We start from the raw sequence: 27,160 nt of genomic DNA on the forward strand, positions 1-27,160 counted from the left end.
TCAGTGTCATCAAAGAATCCCCTGAATACACGTGTGTCCCACACAGTCTTCCTGAATTCCTGATCTGTTATTATATAGTCAATGACAGATCTGGTTCCCCTGCCTTCCCAAATATACCGGTGAATGTTCTTATGTTTAAAAAAGGAGTTTGTGACTACTAAGCCCATACTGGCACAGAAATCCAAGAGTTGTTTCCCGTTCCTGTTGGCCTCCATATCCTCTCCAAATTTACCCATAACCTTTTCATACCCTTCTGTTCGATTTCCAATCCTGGCGTTAAAATCACCCATGAGCAGAACACTGTCCTTGTCCTTTACTCTAACAACTACATCACTGAGTGCCTCATAAAAACTATTCATTTATCTTGATCTGTCCCTTCACAATGCGAATATACTGACACAATCCTAATTTTCTTGCTAGACACTGTCAAATCTATCCACATCAGTCGTTCGTTTACATACCTTATTTCAACTACGCTGGGTTCCATTTCTTTCCTGATGTAAAGCCCTACATCCCATTGTGCTATTTCTGCTTTGACGCCTGATAGGTAGACCTTGTATTCTCCCACTTCCTCTTCTTTCTCACCCCTTACCCGAATGTCACTAACAGCTAAAACGTCCCGCCCCATCTTACTTGCAGCCTCTGCCAGCTCTACCTTCTTCCCAGAGTAGCCACCATTGATATTAATAGCTCCCCATCCCATTACCATTTGTTTGCCAAGTCGTATCTTAGGAGTCCCTGGTTTGTCAGTTAGAGATGGGACTCTGTCACCTCCAAAGGTCCGAGGCATTTTGCTCTGATTATTGGCAGCATCATATTTAGAGTAGCTGGGAAGCAGGTTGCTAGCCTTACTTGCCCCGAGTCCCATTGGGTTTTACCCCTAACGGCTGAGGGACTAACCGGTAGATTTGTTAGTCTTTGCCGTATGAGCACAAAGGTGACCACGACTCAGAATATGTCCGAGATGCCCAGCCTTATTCCAAGTAACTGGTATCCCGACTGTCGGGCCCACTTACTTGGCCACCCATACGTTGCCCGTGGTTCATGAACTAGGACATGACTACAGGAACCCACACCATGATACCAATTGTGTATGATGTGACAAAATTCTATCACTATCTGTTTGGTCGCAAGTTCTGGTTAGTGACAGATCACAAGGCTTTGCATTCCGTCAGAGTCGGTCCTGCATGTACTGCTCAAAAATTTCGACGTTGAGCTTTGATTCTATCTCAGTGTGAATACGAATTTGTGTATCAGAACTACGGCAGAGCATGGCAGTGCTGAAGCCCTTTGTCACCTTCCTCTGATTTTAATTCCTCTGACGCATCTTGTTGCCAGATCGATGAGCAGGACTCTGAATTGCTGCCATCTCTTCCTTTCCATTGCAGAAAAAGTACATAGGCCACGGAAGCGGACGCTGATCTGAAGATTTTGTTGCATTACAATGGCACGTTCAAATGGTTCAAATGTGTCCGAGCACTATGGGACTTAACTCCTGAGGTCATCAGTCCCCTAGAACTTAGAACTACTTAAACCTAACTAACCTAAGGAAATCACACACATCCATGCCGGAGGCAGGATTCAAACCTACGACCGGAGCGGTCGCGCGGTTCCAGACTGTAGTGCCTGGAACCACTCGGCCACCCCGGCCGGCCAATGGCACGTCTTGACCTCGGTCACTAAACAGTATTCGGCAGTAGTGCGCCGATATTTTGCTCGTCGGCATATCCGTTCAGCACAACAAAGTGTGATTTTAGTACGATCTGACAGTGGACAATCGCGTGTGCTCATTCCCACAGTGTTGTCCTTTGCCCCGTGAATCTGCTGCTTTTCTCCTCCCAGATTCACGGCCTAACGCGTCCACGTGACCTTTGCAGCCGTCCACTGGTGCCACCAAGGCACCTAGGACGAGCCAACCGACGTCGCGCCCTCACCTTCCCCGTCGCCGCTCACAGACCCGATGTATCTCGACCCGCCATAGTCGTCGCCGTCGCCGACATCACCCCAGGAGACGCCCTCAGGAATGGACGTATGTCCTGAGCAGTGTCTTCGGGAAGATGTTCCTCTGCTCTCGCAGAGCGAGATGGCGAGTTACAGCACGGGGTACACCGTCCTCTACAGCTACAGTTCCCAGCTCATTCTCTATGTCTAGCTTCCTGCCTCTGCCCCCTTCCCGCACATTGTCGTTCGCATCACCATTCCAGTACACGACAACGGAGCAGCGTTTCGTGGAAAGGAGGAAGGATGTGCGCAAGACCTCGCCAGCACACCGGTATGCACTAGGGAACATTGAATAGCACGCGATGAACTAGGCACGCCTATAACAAGAGAGAAGCAAAACAAGAGCCCAGGCTACGCGCAGGTAACGCAGCATCCATATAGGCCACCGCCGACCGTGCTGCCTCATTCTCTCGGTCAGTAAGTCATGTCACACTGTGCTCTAGTCCTCCACAGTGATAATCATCACTTCGAACCTAAGCTAGCTGCGAGAGAACGTTAACCATTGTATATAGTTGTTATATGGACAGGACAAGATTGAAGAATTTCGTGGATGTTATTTGATTGCTGTTAACCACAGAACTTCAAACTGGACATCACTGAAGTTAAGTTCTCAATTGGTTCCTGCAATAAACTGTATTTAAACCACGCATGCATTTTACGTTGCAGTGAGAAGAAACCGGCCACCCACCCATCATACTATCCTTTCCTCATCCAGCTAGGAACCAAAAAACATTACACAGCCACAACAATTACTAATATATTTGAAAATATGTTGAACTATTACTGTATATGCTACATTTATACCACTTCATGTGCAACATTCGGTATATTAGTTCAAGTAGATAACATTCTAAAACAAAAAATTAAAAGAAAGTGTACGCCAGAGTCATCTGAGACGTGTTAAAACACGAGGCATCAACTCCTGTTCTGGTGAGTTGGATTTTGCTTGGCGTCTTGGCACCATAGAAGGCGGTTCTGACGAGACAAAGAAGAAGCGGTAATGTTGCATGAAATCTTCGTCAGTGATGCGCAAGCAGACTGGTGTTTTGGTTGTGCTTGGTAAAAACACAGATGCGCAGAAGACTATGTGTGGCTATGTTTCAGCGTTCGTGTGTCAGTGTTGTAATGAAAATGGCACCACTACAAAGTGCTATCAAAAGTAAGTTTCAAAAGAAGAATCATGACAAACTTTACCCACCCAGACCATATCTTACTTCTGTTAAATTTGCTTAACTGATTTACTTTCGAATACATAAATTGCACCAATAGTTAGATCTAATGGTCCGAATTATTTCGTCCTTTAGTCAGCATTTGAATAGGCTGTCTCCTGTGTTCTAATTGTCTCATGACTATTGTCTCTTGTTGGGCAGTGGAATCTGTTTTAGTTTGGGCGTTTGCAACCTTGGATATGGTGCCTTACGCAGTTATACTGTTTTTCTTGTCATTGTTTTTAGCTTGTAAATTTTTTAGAAGAGGGGTTGCATATTGCTCTCTGTCTTACAGTAAAACTACGATTGTCGAGAGGCAAGAGTTTTACTGGGTTTGAATGTAATGTTATTTGTTAATTCAATGTGTAATTTTTTTGTCAAAGGAAAGCATTGTCCGTTGTAAGCTGTACGATTCGAACAATGGATATTTTTCCTTTTAAATAAGACATCGAGCCTGTGGAACTGCGTACACCCATGATTTTCGTAATGTGTATTACTCGAACTGGGCATTGGTCACCTTCCTTGTTTATTAATTTTGCTCATCCTCTCTAAGGTGCTGAATTTTGTTATTGCTAAATGTATTCAAAACTTATTAATTAACTGTACCCACACAACCCATATTCTCTTCCAAAACTACCATTTCCTACATCACACTTACAACACTAAGCACCACTATAGTACATCATTGTTTTTACATAGGACGTACCACTTTCAGAGTGTCACCAAATCCTATGAAACTTCAATACATTTGGAACTGATTATTGAAGTTTGATATTTGTTATCAAGTAAAGTAGTACTCAAGAAATGCTAAGCTACTAATTGCTTACTATTCTCTCTTATGTTGAGATCGATCAGTGAATGTTTAAACATCTGAGGATATCCATTTTGTCTCTTTCTACACCAATGTCTTTTACCGTTTGTGAAATCTGATTATAAGTACGATTTCATTTAATTTCAGGCACCAAAATGTTGACGTGCATGTTAACATTTAGTGCACAATGTATTTCCATTATCTACCGATATTCCAGATTTTAGTAATAGTCTGATTGTGGTACAATCCATCAACTTCACCAGTATCACTCTCATTAATCCCTGAAAGAATTCAGTGCTTGATTCATGTCTGAACTGAGGGCCGGGTACGACGCATCAGAGGCTGCACTAAAGTGAATTCTTTTCCTTGTATTTCCCTTGCTGAAAAATCCGTTGCATTGTTACATGTTCAAGCACACCTTGTACTCTTCTGAGACAGTAATGTGATTTACGACCCCAGAGCCAGGACTAACAGATTGGCCGTTCTGAACGTAGCGTATTAAATGAGTTAAAACTATGGAAAAATTGAGTGCACTATGGTTTCGGTGAAGTATGAGAGATAGACCCTTGCCTCCCCGATTGTCCAACAGGAGCCAAGTGCCAGGAAGCGAACGCAGAACGTCGCACTCTGTGGGAGAAATACTGCACTGCAGAACAGAGCATCCAGAGAAAAGTTTACAATCTACGCAGCTTACCCCTCAGCATGCAGAAGGTTGCTGCGCAGGTGACACTTGCCAGCAGAGCGCAGCCCACAGCGGTCCAACGGCGGCCCAAGCGCGCAGCGCACACGTGGACGACGCAGCCCGAGGGTAGCTGGACCGCACCCTGCGCCGCCACCGTCAGGAAGGGATTCACGCCCACACCGCCAGCCAGCAACACCAGCGAGAACTGCGTCAGTAGGTGCGCAGACCTGCTCGAAGCAGTGTGGCGTCTCAAAGTGGATAGCATGCTCTCCGGGTCATAACTCTTATCTCTAGCTATTATGTGGAAAGTTTGTTTCAATTGTATTACATTTTTTCTGAGCCATATGTAACCCATTTACTTGACTGTCCATTACATCATAGATAATAAAGTTAACTTTCCAGTACCGGGGTCACTGATAAAGACAGAATTCTCACCTCAAAATAAATCATTATTATTTTACAATGAGGTGACAAGTCATGGGATAATTCCTAGCAATGTTTTGAAACTCCTTTTACCCGTCGTTGAGCAGCAGCCCAACTTGGGATGGACTCAACAAGTCGTTGAAAGTCACCTGCAGAATCGTTGAGCCATGCTGCATCTATAACCATCCATTATTGCGAAAGTGATGCCGGTAAAGGGTTATTGTGCACAAACTGACATCACGATTATGTGCCACAAACGTTCCATGGGATTCATGTCGGGCGATCCGGGTGGCCAGATTATTCCTGTGAGCTGCCCACAATGTTCTCCAAACAAATCGCGAGCAACTGCGGCCTGGTGACATTGCACAATGCCATGCAAAAGAACTCCATCGTTGTTGGGAAACGAAATCCATGAACGCAGCAAATGTCCAAGTAGCCGAACATAACCATTTACACCCAATGACCGGTTCACCTGCATCAGCGGACTCAGTCGATTCCATGCAAACACAGCCAACACCATTATGGAGCTACCACCAGCTTGCAGGGTGGTTTGTTGACAACCTGGGTCCATGGAGACGTGGCGTTTTCGCCCCACTAGAACAGCACCATCAGCAGTTACCTATCGAGATCAGGTGCATTCTGACGAGGCAAAGATTTTCAAGTCGTTCAAAGTCCAACCGACTTGGTCTAGAGCCCAGGAGAGGCGGTGCAGTCGGTGGCGTTCTTTTAGAAAACGCGTACGTAACGTGTGCTGACACACCCCATTAACGGCATATTTCGCCGCACTGTTCTAAGGGATACGGTCGTCGTACATCACACATAGATTTCAATGTTCTTTTTGCACACAGTGTTGCTTGTGTAATACCACTGATAACCCTACGAAAACGCCGCTGCTCTCATTCGTGAAGTGAATGGCTCTGAGCACTATGTTACTTAACTTCTGAGGTCATCAGTCCCCTAGAACTTAGAACTACTTAAACCTAACTAACCGAAAGACATCATACACATCCATGCCCGTGGCAGGACTCGAACCTGCGACCGTAGCGGTCGCGCGGTTCCAGACTGTAGCGCCTAGAACCCGCAATAACACCGTCACGAGATTTCCGTAGTTTGTACTTGTGATGCTGTGCCCCTACGAGCATAATCTGCTACCATCAAATCACGAATTTTCCAAAAAACCTTTAACGTGTTCTTAAAGCGCCAACGAAGGCTAACAAACAACAGACATTTGATTCGGTCAAACGTTGGTCGCAGGTGCATTGGCGTTCGGCTTTTCATCCTCACCAAGTCCAGGTCTTGGAGCCAAGGGATTGAGCCAAGTGGAATCGCAATTAGTTCTGATAACCTGACGACATTCTTGCCGTTTTGTTGTTGTTGTAAAGCAGCGATTGAATTATAATTTTATTGGCCGATGTTATGAGGGAAAAGAGGATATAGCAGTCGCTGAAATTTCTGCATTTACTTTACCCCAAGAAGCTGACCGTCACAGGAAAAGCAGAAGAAGAAACAACACCGGTGGAAGATCTCTCTTTTAAAATGTAAGAAGCAATGTGATGGGGCAATGTGATGGGGCCATGTGATGGGTCAAAATAAATTTGTGTCTTAACACCGAACTGGAATGTGGGCTCCTTTATAACATTTTTTTCAAAAGGAAGCCAAAGATTTCGAATTGTGATTCAATTGTGTAGGCCCTAAAATTTTCAGAGGTAACTATTGTTTTAGGAGAGTTGCAACGTCAACACGAAGATTAATAGTCACTCCCAATATTCTTTGTTTCTCTTTGTCATTCACGGAGAAAAGGTGTCAATAAAGACATCATCTTCTTCTTCACATCAGACAAAATTCCGTCTCATTGCTCACTTGCTCCCCTCTAAGCGTTTAAGGGGTGTAGGACGTCAAACAGACCGACTTGAAACAGGAGACATTTTAATTTCCATTGTCTATACTTTTAAAAATAAATTCATGAAGCATTGTTAGCATGACCAGGAAGCATTCAGGGCTGACACTCATAGCAGTGGAAATTCAAAAACATAGCAAAATAAATTTTTCTTCCATGTGAAATTTCATCATTTTTTCACTTACTTTTGGCAGCATTTGTTGCTATAGATACAGTTTTCTCCATAACAAAGAGAGATTCTTCTGTGACTTTTGCAGACCATATAAACCGTACTTACAGGTGCATGAAACTCTACAATTTTCCAGATCCATTAAAAACTGTGGTAAAAATTGAGATAATTAACTATAAAATTTAAGTTTTATCTAAATATGAGGTCTAAAAAGTAACGGCTCATTCTTTTTTTGTAAATGAAATACCTATAAGTACGCTTTGTATGGTGTGCAAAATTCATCGAAGAATCTCTCTTTCTTATGGAGAAAAGTGTACTTGTAGCAACAAATGTAGCCAACAGTAAGTGTAAAAATGATGAAATTCACATGTAAATTTTTTTTCTTATTTTTTTGAACTTCCACTGCTATGAGTGTGAATCCTGAATCCTTCCTGATTATGCTGACAAAGTTTTATGAATTTATTTGGACACGTATATACAGTGGAAATTCAAATGTCCTGTAGGCCCTCTCCTGCAACAAGTCGTCGCGTTTGACGTCGTACACCCTTAACCTTTTCGTTCCCATAAAAACCATTCTTAGGCGCCCATAAACATGCTTTTTACGATGAATGTGTGTTGTATTTAATTCACTCCATACTACAGTATTTATATTCACAATACATACACAATGGTAGCGAGAGCAGGTATTGCCTACAGGGGAAACAGAGACCGTTGATATTAAGTTTCTCATGACAGCCGCAAGTCCCACTGCATATGTTTTATTGACCAGTTTCACTCTTTTAATCTAAAGGCCAACTACTATAGTTTAAAATGTGCGTTGCAGAGTTTCTGGCTTTGCTCTTGTCAAAAATCGAAACCTGTAAATGTATCATACGAAGTGTTTCTGATGGCTGTCCTCAAAAACATAAACACAACCCTTCCAGAGACACAGCAAATTGCTACTCAACCAGCAAACATTCAACGTGACGTCTACACTAGGACATGAGGCACAAGGCCAACCAACCACCATCGCTTTGGTGTTACCTCCGGTAGACAGAACTTCAACAAAGGCTAACCGCTTCGTTTTCTCCAATTTTCTGCCAGTACACAACAAGAGAACTCGCTCCTGTCAACGGGAACGCGTTATACAGATCTTGGTGCCTCTCGCGTCCATCTAGAAAGAATAACCTGAAGATGCCTAAATAAGGTGAAACGCGTTGTTGAGAAATAAAAAACTAAAATTGCAACCAAGACTGTTTTTAACCACTAGGTTTAAGTAGTTCTAAGTTCTAGTTGACTGATGACCTCAGAAGTGAAGACCCATAGTGCTCAGAGCCATTTGAACCATTATTTGACAGTGGTCAACTAAGTATCCTAGACCACACACCGTAATGTGCTGCCGCAGTACAGATGTAGGTGTTTGTCATATCTTGTATGGGCATGTTCTTTCACTTATGACAGTCTTATCTGTTTACACTACTGCGTCAGACGAGGGAGACGTTTCATACAGATCATATCTGATGACATGTTTTTGCACCTCATTGTGTATCATCTTTACTCTGTGGTAAGGGATTATGTATTGCATTTGACACCGGTCCCAAAGCCGAAATTAGATCATTGGACATTAAAATTTAATTACACTCAAATGCCGGATGTGTTCTAATGGAGAAATTTAACAACGACTGTGGTGCGAGAGGAATGAAATCTGGTTCTTAATAGTTGCCGTAGCTTCCCACTCATGTCGATGTACTTCGTTTCTGTGTTTACAGTTGGCAAGTCATTACCTCCCATGTTTTCTTTGCATTGGAAACGAACTCTTCTGTTCACGATGATATTAAACAAAGCGTTTCCTACCAGCAGTGAAGAAATATTATTCGCCATTTCTGCAAGTTGGTGAAACATCCCTCTACAAACGATCTCCACATTACATTAAAACTGATTGCTGGATTCATGTGCGGAACACTGCAATACAGCTTTGTATTGCACATTATGCAAAATGTGACTAGTAGAATTGTTTGGTTTCATTGCCGGCATTAACATATACAGCTCGATGTCATACTTCGTCCATCTTGCCCTGTTTTCCATTACAATGAAATTGAGTTACCAGCTCAACTTCTGTTGCAACAGCAAGAGAAGAGAACTGTCAACAGTATTGCTGCGCGATACTGCATTAGATGTGATGCGTCAAAGTTCTTTGGACACCTCCTTCCAGTCCTCACATACCTTGCAGTGATGAGCAGCACGGTATTCTTGAAGACGTTCCAGCTGGAGAAGAGGCTGAGGAAGCCCTTCCTGTCCCTCTGGGCCTTGGCCACGTTCCGCATCACCCGCGGAGCGAACGGAGGCAGCAGCCCGCCGTTGGTGGCGGCGATACGGCGCAACTGCCTCAGGGCGTCCTGCTCGCGACCTCTGCACGCCAGCCACCGAGGTGACTCCGGGAACCACCTGCGAGCACCACAGTCACTCCCTCAAATAGATCGTTGTCTTGGTCTTACGTTTGCGAAAAATATTGTCAGTACCGTCTGTGATATGGAGTATGAGTTATACTTATCGATGAATCTTCATATCCTTAAGTAGTTTCGCGGTGGGGGGAGATAGAGCTCAGTCACCTTACTATCGTATTTCTCTGCAGAACATAATTTTTTTTTAGACTCAAGCCGATGGTACACACGTTGCTACGCCAAGGACGTAAGATTTACTGAAGGAAACAAAACACAACACCAAGAAGGGGTTCTGCGGCAGAAATAAAACTTGGCTGGGATGTTTCTACATCCTAAAGATGTCTATTCCAATTTCGCAGCAGTCGCATAAGAATGGCGTTTGTAGCCCCACTATGAGGATGCAATTCTGGATTGTTTTAAACACACGCTGTAACGGTAGTGAGTGGTAGTTATCTTTAAGTTTGGACATGGTGAGTTCAGGTAGCCAAGACTACCTTTGAGGGGACAAAGTCGACATCATCGACGTTACACTGAGTTCTAACGATGTCATGTAACAGGGTTATAAGGAGCTAGATGTCCCTTCTGCAATGTTGCTTATGACTTGGCAGGAATGTAGCCAATGTACATGACTTTTGTAGCGGAGGTCACGAGATCGTAAGGTCACAAGGAGACGAGGTTCCAGACTGTCACGCGGCACTGCCTAGAGGGATGACTATCCACTTCGGTACGGCGTTCTTTCACATGGTATTGCATCTGTAGCAGCAATCTGAGAAGCAGCGGGCCCCACAGTGACACAACGAACTGTTACGTACTGGCTACTTCAACGACAGAACGAAGACTAGCGCCCTCTAGCGTGTATTCAACTGACGACAAACCACCGTCATTTTCGACTTCACTGGTTTCAAGCGAGAGCTCATTTGAGGGTTAGGTGGAGAACTGATGTATTTCCTGATGGTAACTGGTTTCGCATCTGTCCCAGAGATGGCCGTGTATTGCTTAGTTGGACGTCAGTTGAGGACATGCTACCAATCTAACTGCGTACTAGGCACACTGTACCTGCACTTGGAGCTATGATCTTCATTAGGTGCGTTTTAATACGACAAGAGAAGCACTCTCATGGGTATCCAACGCACTTTGACTGCTAATTTTTGTGTAAGTTTGGTAATTCGATTTATTGTGCTGCCATTCATTAAAAGCATTCCAAGGGGTGTTCCTCAACAGGATAACGCTCCTCAAATACCACTGTTTTAACCCAACATGTGTTGGCACGTTGCCTTCGCCTGCCCTATCAGCAGCTCTTTCTCCAGTCTAGAAAGTATGGGTCGTCATTTAAGAACAATTCTGCTTCATCCACGGACGACATTAACTGTCCCTGTATTGACCGACCAAATGCACCAATGCAACAGACATGGAACTCCATCCCACAAACTGACATCTGTAGAACACAATTAACGCGCGTTTCCATTCTTGCTTTAACATTTTGGCAGTTGAACCGATTTTTATCGTACCAGTATTTTATTTTTGCAATGGATGATCTCGTGCTTCCATTACCCTGTGAACTGTCAATCTCTCAAATATGTTACCTTGACAAATGTATTAGAGAAATTTAATTGCTCTACCTTTTTACTTCTTGGTATTTTATTTTACCCGTCATCGTAACTTAGATTAGCCGCATAGACCTCCGTTTGGATTCAAAGACATAAAGTGCTGAGTTACTACATATAATTAATTAAATATGTACGTGAGATACTACAATTCAAATCAGTGCACCGTGTGGTGGCTAGCATATTATATATCTAGATGTAGGCGGAGAAAGGGTGTGTCAGAGAACAATCTTAACAATAAAAAATGGCACAGCTCCACCAGTACAGTAGCGAATTCAAAATACAATGCACTGAAAGAAATGCATTTCAATTCCATTGATACAATTTGAATGAAGACAAAAAAGTAAACTACCGAACAGACCATCTAAATTTTCTCAATATTTCAGGCACGCCCTCCCCAAAAAGTTTCTGAAAAACCACACACAAGCGAAAATTGTAACCGGAAAAGTAAAAGTCTTGGCTGTAGTCACAACATGAATACAACTCCATTCAACTACCGTGCATGAAATAGTATTATACACTCCTGGAAATGGAAAAAAGAACACATTGACACCGGTGTGTCAGACCCACCATACTTGCTCCGGACACTGCGAGAGGGCTGTACAAGCAATGATCACACGCACGGCACAGCGGACACACCAGGAACCGCGGTGTTGGCCGTCGAATGGCGCTAGCTGCGCAGCATTTGTGCACCGCCGCCGTCGGTGTCAGCCAGTTTGCCGTGGCATACGGAGCTCCATCGTAGTCTTTAACACTGGTAGCATGCCGCGACAGCGTGGACGTGAACCGTATGTGCAGTTGACGGACTTTGAGCGAGGGCGTATAGTGGGCATGCGGGAGGCCGGGTGGACGTACCGCCGAATTGCTCAACACGTGGGGCGTGAGGTCTCCACAGTACATCGATGTTGTCGCCAGTGGTCGGCGGAAGGTGCACGTGCCCGTCGACCTGGGACCGGACCGCAGCGACGCACGGATGCACGCCAAGACCGTAGGATGGAGGACGAATGGAGACGTGTCGTCTTCAGCGATGAGAGTCGCTTCTGCCTTGGTGCCAATGATGGTCGTATGCGTGTTTGGCGCCGTGCAGGTGAGCGCCACAATCAGGACTGCATACGACCGAGGCACACAGGGCCAACACCCGGCATCATGGTGTGGGGAGCGATCTCCTACACTGGCCGTACACCACTGGTGATCGTCGAGGGGACACTGAATAGTGCACGGTACATCCAAACCGTCATCGAACCCATCGTTCTACCATTCCTAGACCGGCAAGGGAACTTGCTGTTCCAACAGGACAATGCACGTCCGCATGTATCCCGTGCCACCCAACGTGCTCTAGAAGGTGTAAGTCAACTACCCTGGCCAGCAAGATCTCCGGATCTGTCCCCCATTGAGCATGTTTGGGACTGGATGAAGCGTCGTCTCACGCGGTCTGCACGTCCAGCACGAACGCTGGTCCAACTGAGGCGCCAGGTGGAAATGGCATGGCAAGCCGTTCCACAGGACTACATCCAGCATCTCTACGATCGTCTCCATGGGAGAATAGCAGCCTGCATTGCTGCGAAAGGTGGATATACACTGTACTAGTGCCGACATTGTGCATGTTCTGTTGCCTGTGTCTATGTGCCTGTGGTTCTGTCAGTGTGATCATGTGATGTATCTGACCCCAGGAATGTGTCAATAAAGTTTCCCCTTCCTGGGACAATGAATTCACGGTGTTCTTATTTCAATTTCCAGGAGTGTATTTCAATGGTATCAATAAATATCAAGATAAAACTTTTCCATTACTATGAAGTGAATTTAAAATGATTGTGTTCTGGCATGGCAAACTACTCGAAGCGTGTTTATGTGTTCAACAAGCACAAAAATTATTCATCTGTGCTCCCGAAAGGACAACACGAAGTCTCGACAATAAGAGCACACAATGGACAAGTACATGCTACAGGATTGAGATTAATTTCACGATTTTTCCCGACAAAGAAAACAAATGGAAGAAAACACACAGCACGACGGATTCTTTTAGACGAAAATGTTCCTAAATAGTTTCTATGTTGCCATTGTCAAAACGATAAGCGGACAATAGCGGAAAATACGAAATCAAATGTTTCCTACAGTAACAACTATCCCTGTATCCGATACAACTGTATATGCCTCAATGTTCTCAAAACAGTAGTTTTTCATTTAGTTTTGTCATTATAAGGATTTCAAGATCAATACATATTTCCTGCAGGACATAAACAGTTACAAAATTACACTGTAAAAATACTAACAATAATTACCAGGGCACAACTGATATACAGTGTGATTATAATTACAGTTAAACTTTCAAACACTCTAGAAATAACACCACTGCTCAGAATGACGTCAAACTGCAGCAGAATATTATCGGGGAAGAGGGAAAACGTATGGCATAAGAATAAAACCTGTGAAAATTGATCAACAGTGTACGTAAATGAAAACACCTGTCGTACACGAGACCCACTGAAGTTGGTATAAACACGCCGGGTACACGGCTTTTCTTCATTTCGCGTCTGCGACGTTTGCCTTCACTGTCTCAATGCAGGATAGGGCTCTGCTTGTAAAGCTACATTACAAGGATGATGACTGTGCACACGTCGCTCTGCAGAAGTTCCGGACACTGAAGGGTTTGAAAAAGGGCGTTGGTCCGATGAATGCCATGGTTCTGGTGGTTCTGGAGAAAATGATTTGGAATCTTGGAATGACAGGTTTTTGGTGTGTAGAGGGAGGAAACGAATTGATTCGACGTCAGTAGAAACAATGGCTACAGCAGTGCAGGAGGAGACGAGTGCTGATGTGGAATCGTGCAGTGCACGGAGAATTGCCCGAACATTGGACATACCCGTGAACACTGTGCGTAAAATCCTACGAAACATCCTTCGTTGCTGTTCATTCAAAATTACCCATGTGCACGAGTTGCTTCCTGTTGACCTGCAAGCAAGAGGGACCTTTGCTTTAGAATTTCTTGCTCGCGTGGAAGTGGACAATGATTTGCCGTGGAATATTCTGTGGACCGACGAAGCCTTTTTCTATCTGACATGATATGTCAATAACAGAATTGTCGAACATAGGCAACGGAAAATGTACATGCAAATCAAACACTACCAATTCATCCTAAAAAGGTTACTGTGTGGTGTGGGTTTACGCTGTCATTTGTCATAGGGCATTTTTTCGAAGAGACAGTTGCTTCCGGTCCTGTTACCTGTACCGTCACTGGTAAGCGCTATGAATGCCTTTAGCGCAAGCATATCATTTCAGCTCTCCAACAGCAGGGTTCTATGGGTGGGATCATTTTTGTGGAAGGTGGCGCACCTCCGCACATTGAAAATCCAGTTAAGCAGCTGCTGAAGCGCCATTTCTGATATGCTGGAACTATCAGCCGCCATTTTGCCGCCATTTCCCTGCAGCCAGGCCGTCCCGATCACCTAATCTTAATCTGTGTGACTTCTGGCTATGGGGCTACCTGAAAAATCTTGTGTTCAGTGTTCCGATTGCTAACTTAGCTGCATTGAAGGCACGCATTTCGCAACATTCAGAACGTGACCACGGAAACACTTCGATCAGTTGTGGAAAATGCTGTTCTCGATTTCAACTTGTTGCAGAAAACGGTGGACAGCATATTGAACCTGTTTTGCGCCAGTCACATGGAAATTAATAATCCGATTTGATTTTGATTCATTATTTTTATGCGGTTTCTGATCTCAGGACAATTAAAAACCGATGAGATTGATGTTTAGTGCGCTGTTTGGCCTCAGGACAATTAAAAACCGAGTTTTCCCATTCAATGTGATATGACCTTGACCTGGTGGATGGGCTTGTGTCACTAACAGTATCGCACCTGTACACCCATGCACACTGAGTAGAACAGTTTGTTTAACTTCAAACGTACACCTTAGGCATGGTTGTATGATTCATTTATCATTTGTAGTCGACCACTATTAAATTATGTTGCTTTCAGCGCCATGTACTGCTACATTTTTTTAAACAATTTATTATCTTCTGCCACACATTTTCCCCCTTCTCCGATGATCTCTCTCTCATTAGTCGTTTTACTCATAGATGAGTGTTCTGACCTCATTTCCTCTTTCATCTCTACGTAGTTGGAACTTCAGACAGATGTCTCCACCCATAGCGATCTTCGGCGTTTCTTAATATGTGCAGAGTCAGACTGATAATCTTCTTCGTTTGATCAAACCATCTGTTTGCTGCCCTCCCACGTGGTATTCTGCCCTCAGTTATTCCCTACACGATAGTCTTCTCTAAATTATCCTCTTTCTTTATCAAGATGTGTACAAGGCACTGAAGGTATCTTTGGCTGATACCAGAAGATAACCTTCTTGTGATTTTACTTGCTTCTCTTATTGAAACAATGGTGTTTCTTTGTGTCACGGTACATGTTGCATCTTCCGCCAACACCAGGTCTCGAAGGCATCAATGCGGCTCTTATCACCACCTTTCACGGTCCAGGTCTCGCATCCGTATACGAATACAGGAAACACCAATGCTTCTACCAAGCACATCTTCGTTGTCTTGGATATTGCTCGATTCTGTCATATCTTATTGAGTTTGACCATCGCGGCTCGGCCAAGAATGATTTGTCGTCGTATCTCTTTATCACACTTTTCTGCGCAATTGATCACAGAGCCTAAATATACATAATCACGAACTACCACCCGATTCCCTAATCATCCTGTAAGTTGGTTTTGATCAATGCCTTGGCGATTTATAACCATTAGTTTCGTTTTTTCATGTTTATCTCTAGGCCAAAGTTTAGACTAATATCTTTCACTCTTGAGATCAGATTACCAATTTCATCCACACTTCCTGCTATGAGTATAGTATCATCTGCGAAGCATAAATTGTTGATTAGCCTGCTGCCAATTGAAATCCCACCACCCCAGCCATCCAGCGCTTTCTTGATTACACACTCCGCATAAACATTGTAGAGCTGAGGTGACGGTATGCAACCTTGTCTGACGTCATTTGGTACGTCGAAAAATTCTGAGTATTCACCATCTACTTTTATGGTTGCGGTATGGCTATTATAGAGACCATTTAGTAAGGATACCAGGTGTTTTGGAACGCCAGACTCCTAGAGCATATGCCACAACTTGTCCCACATGACACAATCAAGGAGACCTTCTTATAATCTAGGAAGCAGATGTAGGCAGGGGCACAGAATTCGTAACATTTTTAGTTATCTGCCTTAAGTTCAAGACTGCCTCTCGAGTACCTTTACCTGACACGAAACCCGCTTGTTCAGTGGAAATCTGCGTCTGCAGAACAATTTTAGGCGTTGATTTATTATATGCAGGAGGACTTTACTAGCATGTGATATTAATGCTATGGTCCTCTAGTTGGAGCAGTCCCTAACTGATCCTTTCTTGTGCTGAGGTATTAGAACATATGTAGTCCAGTCTTTTAGGCCATTCACCCGTTTCCCACATCTTATTAAATATTAAATGTAGGGAATGCATGCCTTTTTCTCCCATCGCAGTCAGCATGTCTCTGCGAATACCATGTATACCTGAGAATTTGTTCTTTTTGAGATACTTGGTGGCATTTTCGATTTCACTGTACAGAATATCACGTTCCTCATTTGATTCCATACGAATGTTCTGTTCTTCGATGTTGTTTCCTTTGCAGGACAGTGTTTCACAGTGTCGTTTCCTCCTCGCTATTGCTAAATGCTTGTATCTAAAAATAATGCCATCTATATCTTCTATCATCCACGTGTGCTGTTTGAACTCTGGGGTGATGCTGCTTATATTCTTGAATAGGTCATGCGTTTCATTTAGTTTTTGATATTGTTCTTTGTCATCACAAATACTGGTGAGATACTGTGTCTTGTCAATTCGGCAGACGCGCTGTATTTTGCGGCGAAGTTCTTTGCACACTTCTTCATCTTTAGCGGTTTGTGTGCCACGTTTCTTTAATGCGCTCCGTTCTTCGATGAGTAGTAGAGTGTTCTTCGAAATCCAAGGATTCTTCGATTGAGGGGTCTTAGTAACCTGTTCAGGGAGAGATGAACTGATCATTTCTTTCATTTTGTCCCATATTTTGGGAGCTACTCCGTCCTCTGTTAATTTTTGGGATCTTTGTCTTATTCTTTCATCAGATTCTTTGAGACTAGTTTTATCTGTCAGCTGAATTTGCCTTACTCTTTTCATTTTGATCACTTTCAGTGGTTCAATGGCTCTGAGCACTATGGGACTTAACATCGGAGGTCATCAGGCCCCTATAACTTAGAACTACTTAAGCCTAACTAGCCTAAGGACATCACACACATCCATGTCCGAGGCAGGATTCGAACCTGCAACCGTAGCGGTCGCGCGGTTCCAGACTGAAGCGCCTAAACCGCTCGGCCACACTAGCCGGCTGGTCACTTCCAGTTTTCATTTTCATATACAGCATGATATGGTCACTGCCACAGTCTGCTCCAGGATCGGTCTTGCAATCTAGCACCGAAGTACGCCAGCGTTGTCTCACCAGAATGAAATCAGATTTCTAACCCTAACCCCTGGAAACACTTATGTGTATCGACGCCGTGGATAATGTTGAAAGAGGGCATTACAGACAGATAAGCTGCTCCTCACGTTCATTCTCACTCCCAAGCCGTGAAGTCCAACCACAGAGCTCATGTGTCCGTCATCTACAATCTCACTTATCTTTGCATTAAGGCCACCTTGTATGACTAATATTACCTTTTTGGGTATCTTTCTGAAAGTATTTTCCAGCAGCTCATAGATTTCATCTATTTGGATGTCTGATAAAATTTATGTCTGAGCATGAACCCGAATGTTGTTGATACTGCACGGAGGAGCTTTTAGTTTCATGGAGATTATTCTGTCGCAAACCGGCTCATAGCCCATGACAGTATTACAGACGTTCTTAGGAATCAATATAGCAACGCCATTTCTACTCACATCCTCACATCCGTAAAAAAGTACTATATCCTTTGCTTGAGTCATGAAGTGGCCACATCCTCTCCAGTGTGTCTCACTGAATCCAAGTATGTGTAGCTAATGGAGATCCATTTCTCTCTTTTCTGGCTGTAAGAGACATCGCACATTCCAGGTGGCTATCCTTTCAACGCTTCCTAATTCTGTTGATTTAGACGTCATTCTGCCCAGAGGTGTTATTTCTACAGCAGTTTGAAAGTTTAACTTTTATTGTAATCACCCCGTACACGGCGAAACCTAGAAGATTCATGATGGAATGTGATGTTAAACAGGGCACTGCAAGGATAAGGTCGTCGCGATAATGCGTATTGGGAATACATTACAGTTTCCTTAAATTACCATGATTCATATTACCTGGAAAATAAAATCAGCGCAAAGAAAAGCGCTGCAGTACAACACATAGAGTAATTCCAGTTGCGCAGGAGCCAACTTAGGAAACCAGCAGCCATAACGCCCACTCCCAAGCAACAGCTTGAGAAATAGTTCAGGGTCGTACGATGTCTGATGTCTGCCAATTCCAAACCTGAAGCACCAACAAAGCACATAAAATTTTTATTGTATTTGTTTTCATCTAATAAAGTATTATAATCCGAAAACTAAACGGTTCTCACAACTCATAAATTTATATCTACGTCCACATCCATTCTCCACAAGCCATTTTACAGTGTGCAGGGGGGGGGGGAGGGGGGCGGGGGGACGACGGAGGACAACGGCTTCTCGTTACTAGTACGTAAGACCCAATATACCTGTCGACCCTTCTAAGAACATACACATTCCGAACTATCAGGTCATCCATATAGACTTTCATCTATTGTCTAAAACCGGAGTTCGATGAGCATCTACGTGGTGCGTTCGCGAGTACTAAACGGACATATGACGAAAAGCGCCGTTCTTATTTATATCGACTTTACTTCCCGATCCAGGCTGCCTGGTAACGATATTAGACGGACGAGAAACTTTCAGGTATTGGTCGAACCGTGATTTTATAACCAGTCTCTCATATTTGACTATTAAAGGGCGTAGGATGTCAAACGGGCCGACTTGGAGCAGGAGTGGCATCACAGGACATTTTAAATTCCACTGTCTATACTTTTACAAGTAAATTCATAAAACTTTGTCAGCATGACCAGGAAGGATTCAGGATTCACCCTCGTAGCAGCGGAAGTTCAAAAACATAACCAAATATTTTTTTACATGTGGAATTTCATCACTTTTTCACTTACAATGGGCTGCATTTGTTGCTACAGGTACACTTTTCTTCATAAGTAAGAGAGACTGATCGATGAATTTTCACAGCATACAAACCATACTTACAGGTGTCTGAAACTATAGAATCTACTTTATTTATGAAAAAATGAATGAGCTGTTACGTTTTAAACTTTATGTTTAGAAAAAAATCAAATTTTGTTGTTAATTATCTCAATTTTTACCACAGTTTTTAATAGATTTGGCAAATTCAAGAGTTTCATACACCTGTAAGTATGGTTTGTATGCTGTGCAAAATTCATCAAAGAATCTCTCTTACTCGTGAAGAAAAATGTACCTATAGCAAGAAATACAGCCATCAGTAGGTGAAGAAATTACGAAATTTCATATCTAAAAAAAAATATTTTATTTTGTTTTTTTTTGCACTTCCACTAATATCAGTGTGAAATCTGAATCCTTGCTGGTCATGCTGACAAAGTTTTATGAATTCATTTGTAAAAGTATAGACAGTAGAAAATAAAATGTCCTGTGGTGCCTCTCCTGCTCCAAGTCGGCCCGTTTGACGTCCTATCCCCCTTAAGCAAAATTTACTTTGGTATCTGCCTGTCCTATGATTAGTTTCATCTTATCTATTTATTTTACTTATTTATTTAACCTGATCTGATTAGGGCCTGCGCACCCTCCCTTACATCGGCCCAGGACATGACGTACACATTACCTTTGGATGTCATAGTTATACGAGAAATAACAGTTCTGATATGATAAATGATATTAATATGATTCGAATGTCTATAGAGTCATTATGAAGAAATAATGCTGAATAAGGAATAATATACTTAATACTGGTAGTACGTCTACTGCGGCTGCTGCTGCTACTAACAATAATAATAATATTATAAACCATAGTCATGATAGTAGTAGTAATAATAACAATAATAATGATAATAGTAACAATAATTATAATGGCAGGTATAAAAAGCATCTGTAGATGTTCAGGGGAATGAAAATTTAAGGAGAGTGCACCTGCTAAGAATACTGTTAAACGAAGAAGGTATGGTTGCAAAGAAGGGTGTACAGGGGACAACAGTAATCATTATTGTTGTTTTAGTAGGTATGCCATTAGCTGTCTTCTGTAGGTGGAGATGTTATTCGGTTTTCTAATATAACACTCGAGTTTATTACGAACCTAGACGCCCGTAACCAGTTCCACGTGCCCCATGCATTCATATGATAGGCATTGAAGGATATAATTGCTGTAATAATTAACTTCGAGTACAAGTGTTTGCACAATTTTCTGTTTCTAGTCAAAAGGGAAATGCGTTTTATATTCTTGTAGGGCATGGTGGCTTCCTGATGCCTTTTTCACACTGCAGTTCCGTGCTAGTCCAATTCCGATCTTATGAGAGATACAAGTTGATATTTGTAGCATTTAAGGTTCAAATAGTAGGGAATCCCGATAATTCGTGCGAATGGTCCTAGAATGACCGACCGCAATGAGTGGGTTTTTGATTGGTGGAGCTTTAGTCCTATATCCTGCACCGATTGCGATAGTACACACGTGCCGGTACTGAGATTCCCGATAGCTCTCCTCAAGTTTATTAGTTTTGCTAGTAGATATACCTAGAGGTCACCAGCCTACATGTGGTATTTGCAGTAGGACAAAGGCGATGACTTATCATTGACATACATTGAAAGTGTATACTACCTTACACCGCATCTGCGGGCGACTGAGACAGTTGGTCTCCATTCTGACTTAATGATGCCCATCATGAGGAATATCTGGAGAGATTTCAGGTATAAGCGAATCCATTACATTGCAATTTTCGAAAAGTGTTAGCTGCTGACTTCACCATTGGTCCTGAGATAGCGTCTTTCATCAGTAACCAAAGCTTCCTCTTCCCGGTTGCGAAAACCTCTACCGCCTAACCTTTGGATAAAAATTAGCATTTGCAGTCGGAGACCTTGGCATAATAAGTCACCCTCATTCTCCCAACTGCCATGTCAAAGGGGTCGTAGGAGCAGGCAGAGTTTCTGGGCATTCTCCTGCCTGTGGCGTGGGGAACTGCCCCTAAAGGCGGAGGAATTAACAATGACCAATGTCATGAGGATGCAGAGGGCAATGAAAACCACTGGATTAAAGACATATAATATGTATTCAAGAGCATGTACCCTGAATTTCAAAAAAGTGTAATTATGATCTCTCAATTGGAAAAAGATTCCGAATCGCCCCCATTCGGATATCTAGGAAGGGACCACCAAAGGCGATGTGAGGACGAGAAAAAGAATGGAGAACCAACGAAAAGATAAAGTTTTACGAGTCGGGGCGTGGAATGTCAAAGGCCTCGGCGTGTTAGGGCAGCTAGAAAATCTGGAATGGGAAATCAAAAAGCTCAATATATATGCTGTATAGAGGGGTTAAGTGTAGTGAAATAGAAAGAAGACAAGAGGATCTCTGGTCAGATGAGTACAGCTTAAAATCAGCAGTACCAGACAATGGAGTAACTGTAGTAGGTTTCGTTATGAATGGAAAAGTAGGGCATAGAGTTTTATCCTGTGAAGAATTCAGTAATGGAGTTGTTATCAAAATCGACAGAAAACCAACAAAGCCAACGATAGTCCAGATATGTATCTCGACTTCGCAAGCTGGAAGTAAAGAGATAGAGAAAGTATATAAAAATGCTTAATACAGTATCTAAAGGGAGATGAAAATTTAATAGTCACACGGGATTGGAATGCCGTTGTAGAGGAAGAAATGGGAGGAGGGGTTGCGGAAGAATATGGACTTCGTATTAGGAACGAGAGAGGAGAAAGGCTAATTCATTTCTGTAATTATTTCAGCTAATAATAGCTAATACTATGTTCATGTATCACAAGAGATAGAGGCTTACTTGGATCAGGCTGGGAGACGAGGTAACATTTTAGGTGAATTACATGATGATCAGAGAGATATTCCGACATCAGATACTGGATTGTGAGTCACAGGAGTTGTAAGGGAACTTGAGTTGGCCCATGTTAGAAGGATGTACGACGTTCTTAGGGTAAATTCAGGAATATTGATAGACAAGTCGCTGAGGAGTGAAATAAGTTGAGGGAAACTAAGACGAAATGACTCTATGAGAAATGTGAAGGAATCGAAAAGGAGCTGATGACTCAGCTTATAGAAGAGTCAAAACAGTCTTCCGTAAAATTAAATGCAAAGTTGGTAGCATTCAGAGTGCGACAGGAATTTTTCTATTAGATGCAGAGCGAGAGAGCAGATAGGTAGAAAGAGTAGGCCTTTGTGAGGAGAAAGAAGCGTATGATGCGATAGAAGAAGAAACAGGAGGAGATGCATAGGAGGTAGGGGATCCAGTGTTACAATCAGAGCTATTGAAAACTTCACGTCACTTAAGAGAGAAAGGATAAATAACGTTCCATCATAATTTTTAAACTCACTGGGGGAAGTGACAACGAAACGACTGTTCACGTTGGTGTAGAATATATGAGTCTGGTGATATAGCGCCTGATGTTCGGAAAATGTCATTCACATAGTTCACAAGACTGTAAGAGCCGACAAGTGCGATAATTATCATAAAATCAGCTTAATAGCTCTTGCATCGAAAATGATAGATTAATACACAGAAGAATTGAAGAGGAAACTGAGGACGTGTTAGATGACGATAAGTTTGGCTTTAGGAAAGGTAAAGGCACCAGAGAGGCAATTCTGACTTTGTGGTTGATAATGGAAGAAAGTCTAAAGAAAAATCAAGACATGTACATAGGATTTGTCGGGCTGGAGAAAGCGTCTTACAATGACAAATGGAGCAAGATGTTCTAAATTTTGTGGAAAAAAGGTGTAAGCTGTAAGGAGAGGCGGGTAAACTGCAGAGCCAAGAGAGGATAAAAAGAGTGGAAGACTATGAACGAAGTGCTCGGATTAAAAAGGGTGTAAGACAAGGGCGTAGTCTTTCGTACCTACTGTTCAACCTATACATCGAAGTAGTAGTGATGGAAATAAAATTAAGATTTTGGAGTGGGATTAAAATTCGAAGTGAAAAAGACATCAATGACAACATTCGCTGATGACATTGCTATTCTGAGTGAAAGTGAAGATGAACTGCATGATCTGCTGAATGGAATGAACAGACTAATGAGTACAGAATATGGATTGAAAGTAAATTGAAAAGAGACAAAAGTAATGAGAAGCAGTAGAAATGAGAAGTGCGAGATACTAAACATCAGGATTGATGGTTACGAAATAGATGAAGTTAAGGAAATCTACTTCCTAGGCAACAAAATAACGACTAGCTGACGGCGCAAGGAGGTCTTGAGATACAGACTAGCATAGGAAATTCTTGGCCAAGAGAAATCTACTAGGATCAAACATAGGCCTTAAATTAAGGATGCCGTTTCTGAGAAAGTATGTTTAGAACACGGCGTTGTATGGTAGTGAAAATAGAATGTGGGATAACCGGAACAGAAAAGAACTGAAGTATTTGAGATTTGATGCTACAGACGAGTATTGATAATTATGTGCACTGATAAGGTAAGGAATATGGAGGTTCTGCGTAGAATCGGAGAGAAATAGCTTGAAAATACTGACTAGAAGAAAGGACAGAATAATAGGGCATCTGTTAAGGCAGCAGGGATTATTTTACATTCATACTAGAGGGAGCTGTGGGCGGTAAAATCTGCAGATGAAGACAGATACTGCAATACATCTAGCAGAACTGAACATGTAGGTTACAGGTGCTACACTGAGATGAAGAGGTTAGCACAGGAGAGGAATTCGTAGCGGGCCGCATCAAACAAATTAGAAGACTGATAAAAGAAAATCAATATGTCGAAGTAGACAATGTCAAAGGCTTTGCTGAAGTCTAAGAAACATCCATGACAAGTTTCAAGTCATCGGTTACCTGCACTAAGCAGACGTTGTACTAGGGCATCTGTTAAGGCAACAGGGATTACCTTACATTCATACTAGAGGGAGCTGTGGGCGGTAAAATCTGCAGATGAAGACAGATACTGCAATACATCTAGCAGAACTGAACATGTAGGTTGCATGTGCTACACTGAGATGAAGAGGTTAGCAAATGGTTCAAATGGCTCTGAGCACTATGGGACTCAACATCTTAGGTCATAAGTCCCCTAGAACTTAGAACTACTTAAACCTAACTAACCTAAGGACATCACACACACCCATGCCCGAGGCAGGATTCGAACCTGCGACCGTAGCAGTCCCGCGGGTCCGGACTGCAGCGCCAGAACCGCTAGACCACCGCGGCCGGCAAGAGGTTAGCACATGAGAGGAATTCGTAGCGGGCCGCATCAGTCAAATTAGAAGACTGATAAAAGAAAATAAATATGTCGAAGTAGACAATTTCAAAGGCTTTGCTGAAGTCTAAGAAACATCCACGACAAGTTTCAAGTCATCGGTTACCTGCACTAAGCAGACGTTGTACTAGGGCATCTGTTAAGGCAACAGGGATTACTTTACATTCATACTAGAGGGAGCTGTGGGTGGTAAAATCTGCAGATGAAGACAGATACTGCAATACATCTAGCAGAACTGAACATGTAGGTAGCAGGTGCTACACTGAGATGAAGATATTAGCACAGGAGAGGAATTCGTAGCGGGCCGCATCAGTCAAATTAGAAGACTGATAAAAGAAAATCAATATGTCGAAGTAGACAATGTCAAAGGCTTTGCTGAAGTCTAAGAAACATCCATTACAAGTTTCAAGTCATCGGTTACCTGCACTAAGCAGACGTTGTACTGCAATTGATCCATGTCGGCATTGTAGCTATCGGTATTTGTTCAGAGACTCTAACATTTCGGCGCTTGTGAATCGGTCGCGAGGTGGCGCGGCAGGGAGCGGATTGACAGGCGAGCGCGAGTGACTTTAGTTGGGAGGCGGAGAGTAGACGGTGTGATTGTCCAAGGAGGGGAGGTTATCCAGACGGTGAAGATGTGTTTTAAAAAGGTATTGTACAGGCGACAGTTGTAGCGGTTGTGCCTTGAAATGGTCTGCGCAGCCAAGCAGTTGGTGGCTGTTAACCGATTACATCTTGTTAGGAGATTATTTCCCCGACCTGCTAAGGTGACATGACTCTAGTTATGTCTTTTACCGGCCATGCGCTTTCTGCCTTCCGTATTGCAAGAGTACCTCACCTGAGACAAACAATTAGCGAGTGCTGAGTTATGGAAATCTGTTAGTAATCCATGTTTTGGTCGGACCTTACGCAGTTTGTTGCACCATTTTGATGGAATTCTAGTTGCTTGGTGTCTAGTAGCGTCGGCATTCTGCCTTAGCATCCAAGCCGCGGGGCTTATTATCTAAGTGAGTGTTTAGTTTGTTCCAGACAATCGGGTGGATTTTGAACTGTATGGTATACCGAAATACCCTAACTCCGTGGGACGCTTGTCTGGAGGTTTGAATGTCGGCATCCACCAAGAGCTAGATTATCGTAAGGATACAATACCATATGGTGTTTTTTGGGGAGCATCACGGGTAGAAGTGAGCTCAATCGGTTACTTAAAATATTTGAACTCAGAGTGTGTTTAGTTGTTACTTGTAAGCTCAGTTTAGCAGTCGCAATTGGTTTTAAGTCTTGCGATACTGCTGCTATGCCTTTTTACTTAAAGTTGTTTTAAGTGGTCCATTTTGCTTTTATTACCATAGCACTGTTTGAGACTGTTGTTGCTGCATCAGTACACGCTATTTGTTGGACTATAATTGTTGACAATTTGTTCTACATCTCTGCCTACGTGGTGGGTCTGGGCTACACCTTCGAGTTCTCGTTTGTTCATGAATCTAACTGAACTGAACGTTCCGTTAAGACTCAGGTGCACCCATTAACAGCCCTCTGAATTAACCGTTTGTGAGGGAGGAGAAGCCGGGCGGTGAAGTCGGACGCACCTGCTGTACTCCGTGCCCTCGGTCGAACCGATAAATCGGGCCCCAACGGCACAACCAGGTGTGGCCCCTGTTGGCCGCTCCACAGGACGTTCATGTGCGCACTTGGCAGATGCCGTGAGCTGGGAACTATTGATAAGAAAAGTGTCTGATGCAGATTATTGCCTGCCTAGTTGGGAGTCCGTATGCAAGGTGATTCTTTTAAATAGATATATTTGGGCAAGGTTGTGTTAGTAACTAGAAACAACACCTCCCCCCATGAACCATAGACCTTGCCGTTGGTGGTGAGGCTTGCATCCCTCAGCGATACAGATAGCCGTGCCGTAGTTACAACCACAATGGAGGGGTATCTGTTGAGAGGCCAGACAAACGTATGGTTCCTGATGAGGTTCAAATGGTTCAAATGGCTCTGAGCACTATGGGAATCAACTGCTGAGGTCATTAGTCCCCTAGAACTTAGAACTAGTTAAACCTAACTAACCTAAGGACATCACAAACATCCATGTCCGAGGCAGGATTCGAACCTGCGACCGCAGCGGTCTTGCGGTTCTGGACTGCAGCGCCTTTAACCGCACGGCCACTTCGGCCGGCCCTGATGAGGGGCAGCAGCCTTTTCAGTAGTTGCACGGGCGACAGTCTGGATGATTGACTGATCTGGCCATGTAACACTAACCAAAACGACCTTTCTGTGCTGGTATTGCGAACGGCTGAAAGCAAGGGGAAACTAAGGCCGTAATTTCTCCCGAGGGCGTACAGCTTTACTGTATGATTAAACGATGATGCATCAACATAATCAAAACGAGGATAATTGAGTGTAATCGAATTAAGTCGGGTGATGCTGAGGGAATTACATTAGGAAATGA

General features: G+C 43.2%; 1 protein-coding gene across 1 annotated transcript in view; it reads right to left on the bottom strand.

Moving 5' to 3' along the window:
- Positions 1-4,694: 4,694 nt before the first annotated feature.
- Positions 4,695-27,160, bottom strand: part of LOC126176543 (solute carrier family 22 member 7-like) — a 76,239-nt gene continuing 53,773 nt past the window's right edge. Inside the window, exons 5-7 of the mRNA XM_049923700.1 lie at positions 18,550-18,718; positions 9,394-9,615; positions 4,695-4,929 (exon numbers count right to left, since the gene is read on the bottom strand). Of these exons, the coding sequence (XP_049779657.1) occupies positions 4,695-4,929; positions 9,394-9,615; positions 18,550-18,718 (626 nt within the window). The remainder of the gene's footprint in view (positions 4,930-9,393; positions 9,616-18,549; positions 18,719-27,160) is intronic.

This window comes from Schistocerca cancellata, chromosome 3, assembly GCF_023864275.1.
Source record: "Schistocerca cancellata isolate TAMUIC-IGC-003103 chromosome 3, iqSchCanc2.1, whole genome shotgun sequence".
Taxonomy (NCBI): domain Eukaryota; kingdom Metazoa; phylum Arthropoda; class Insecta; order Orthoptera; family Acrididae; genus Schistocerca; species Schistocerca cancellata.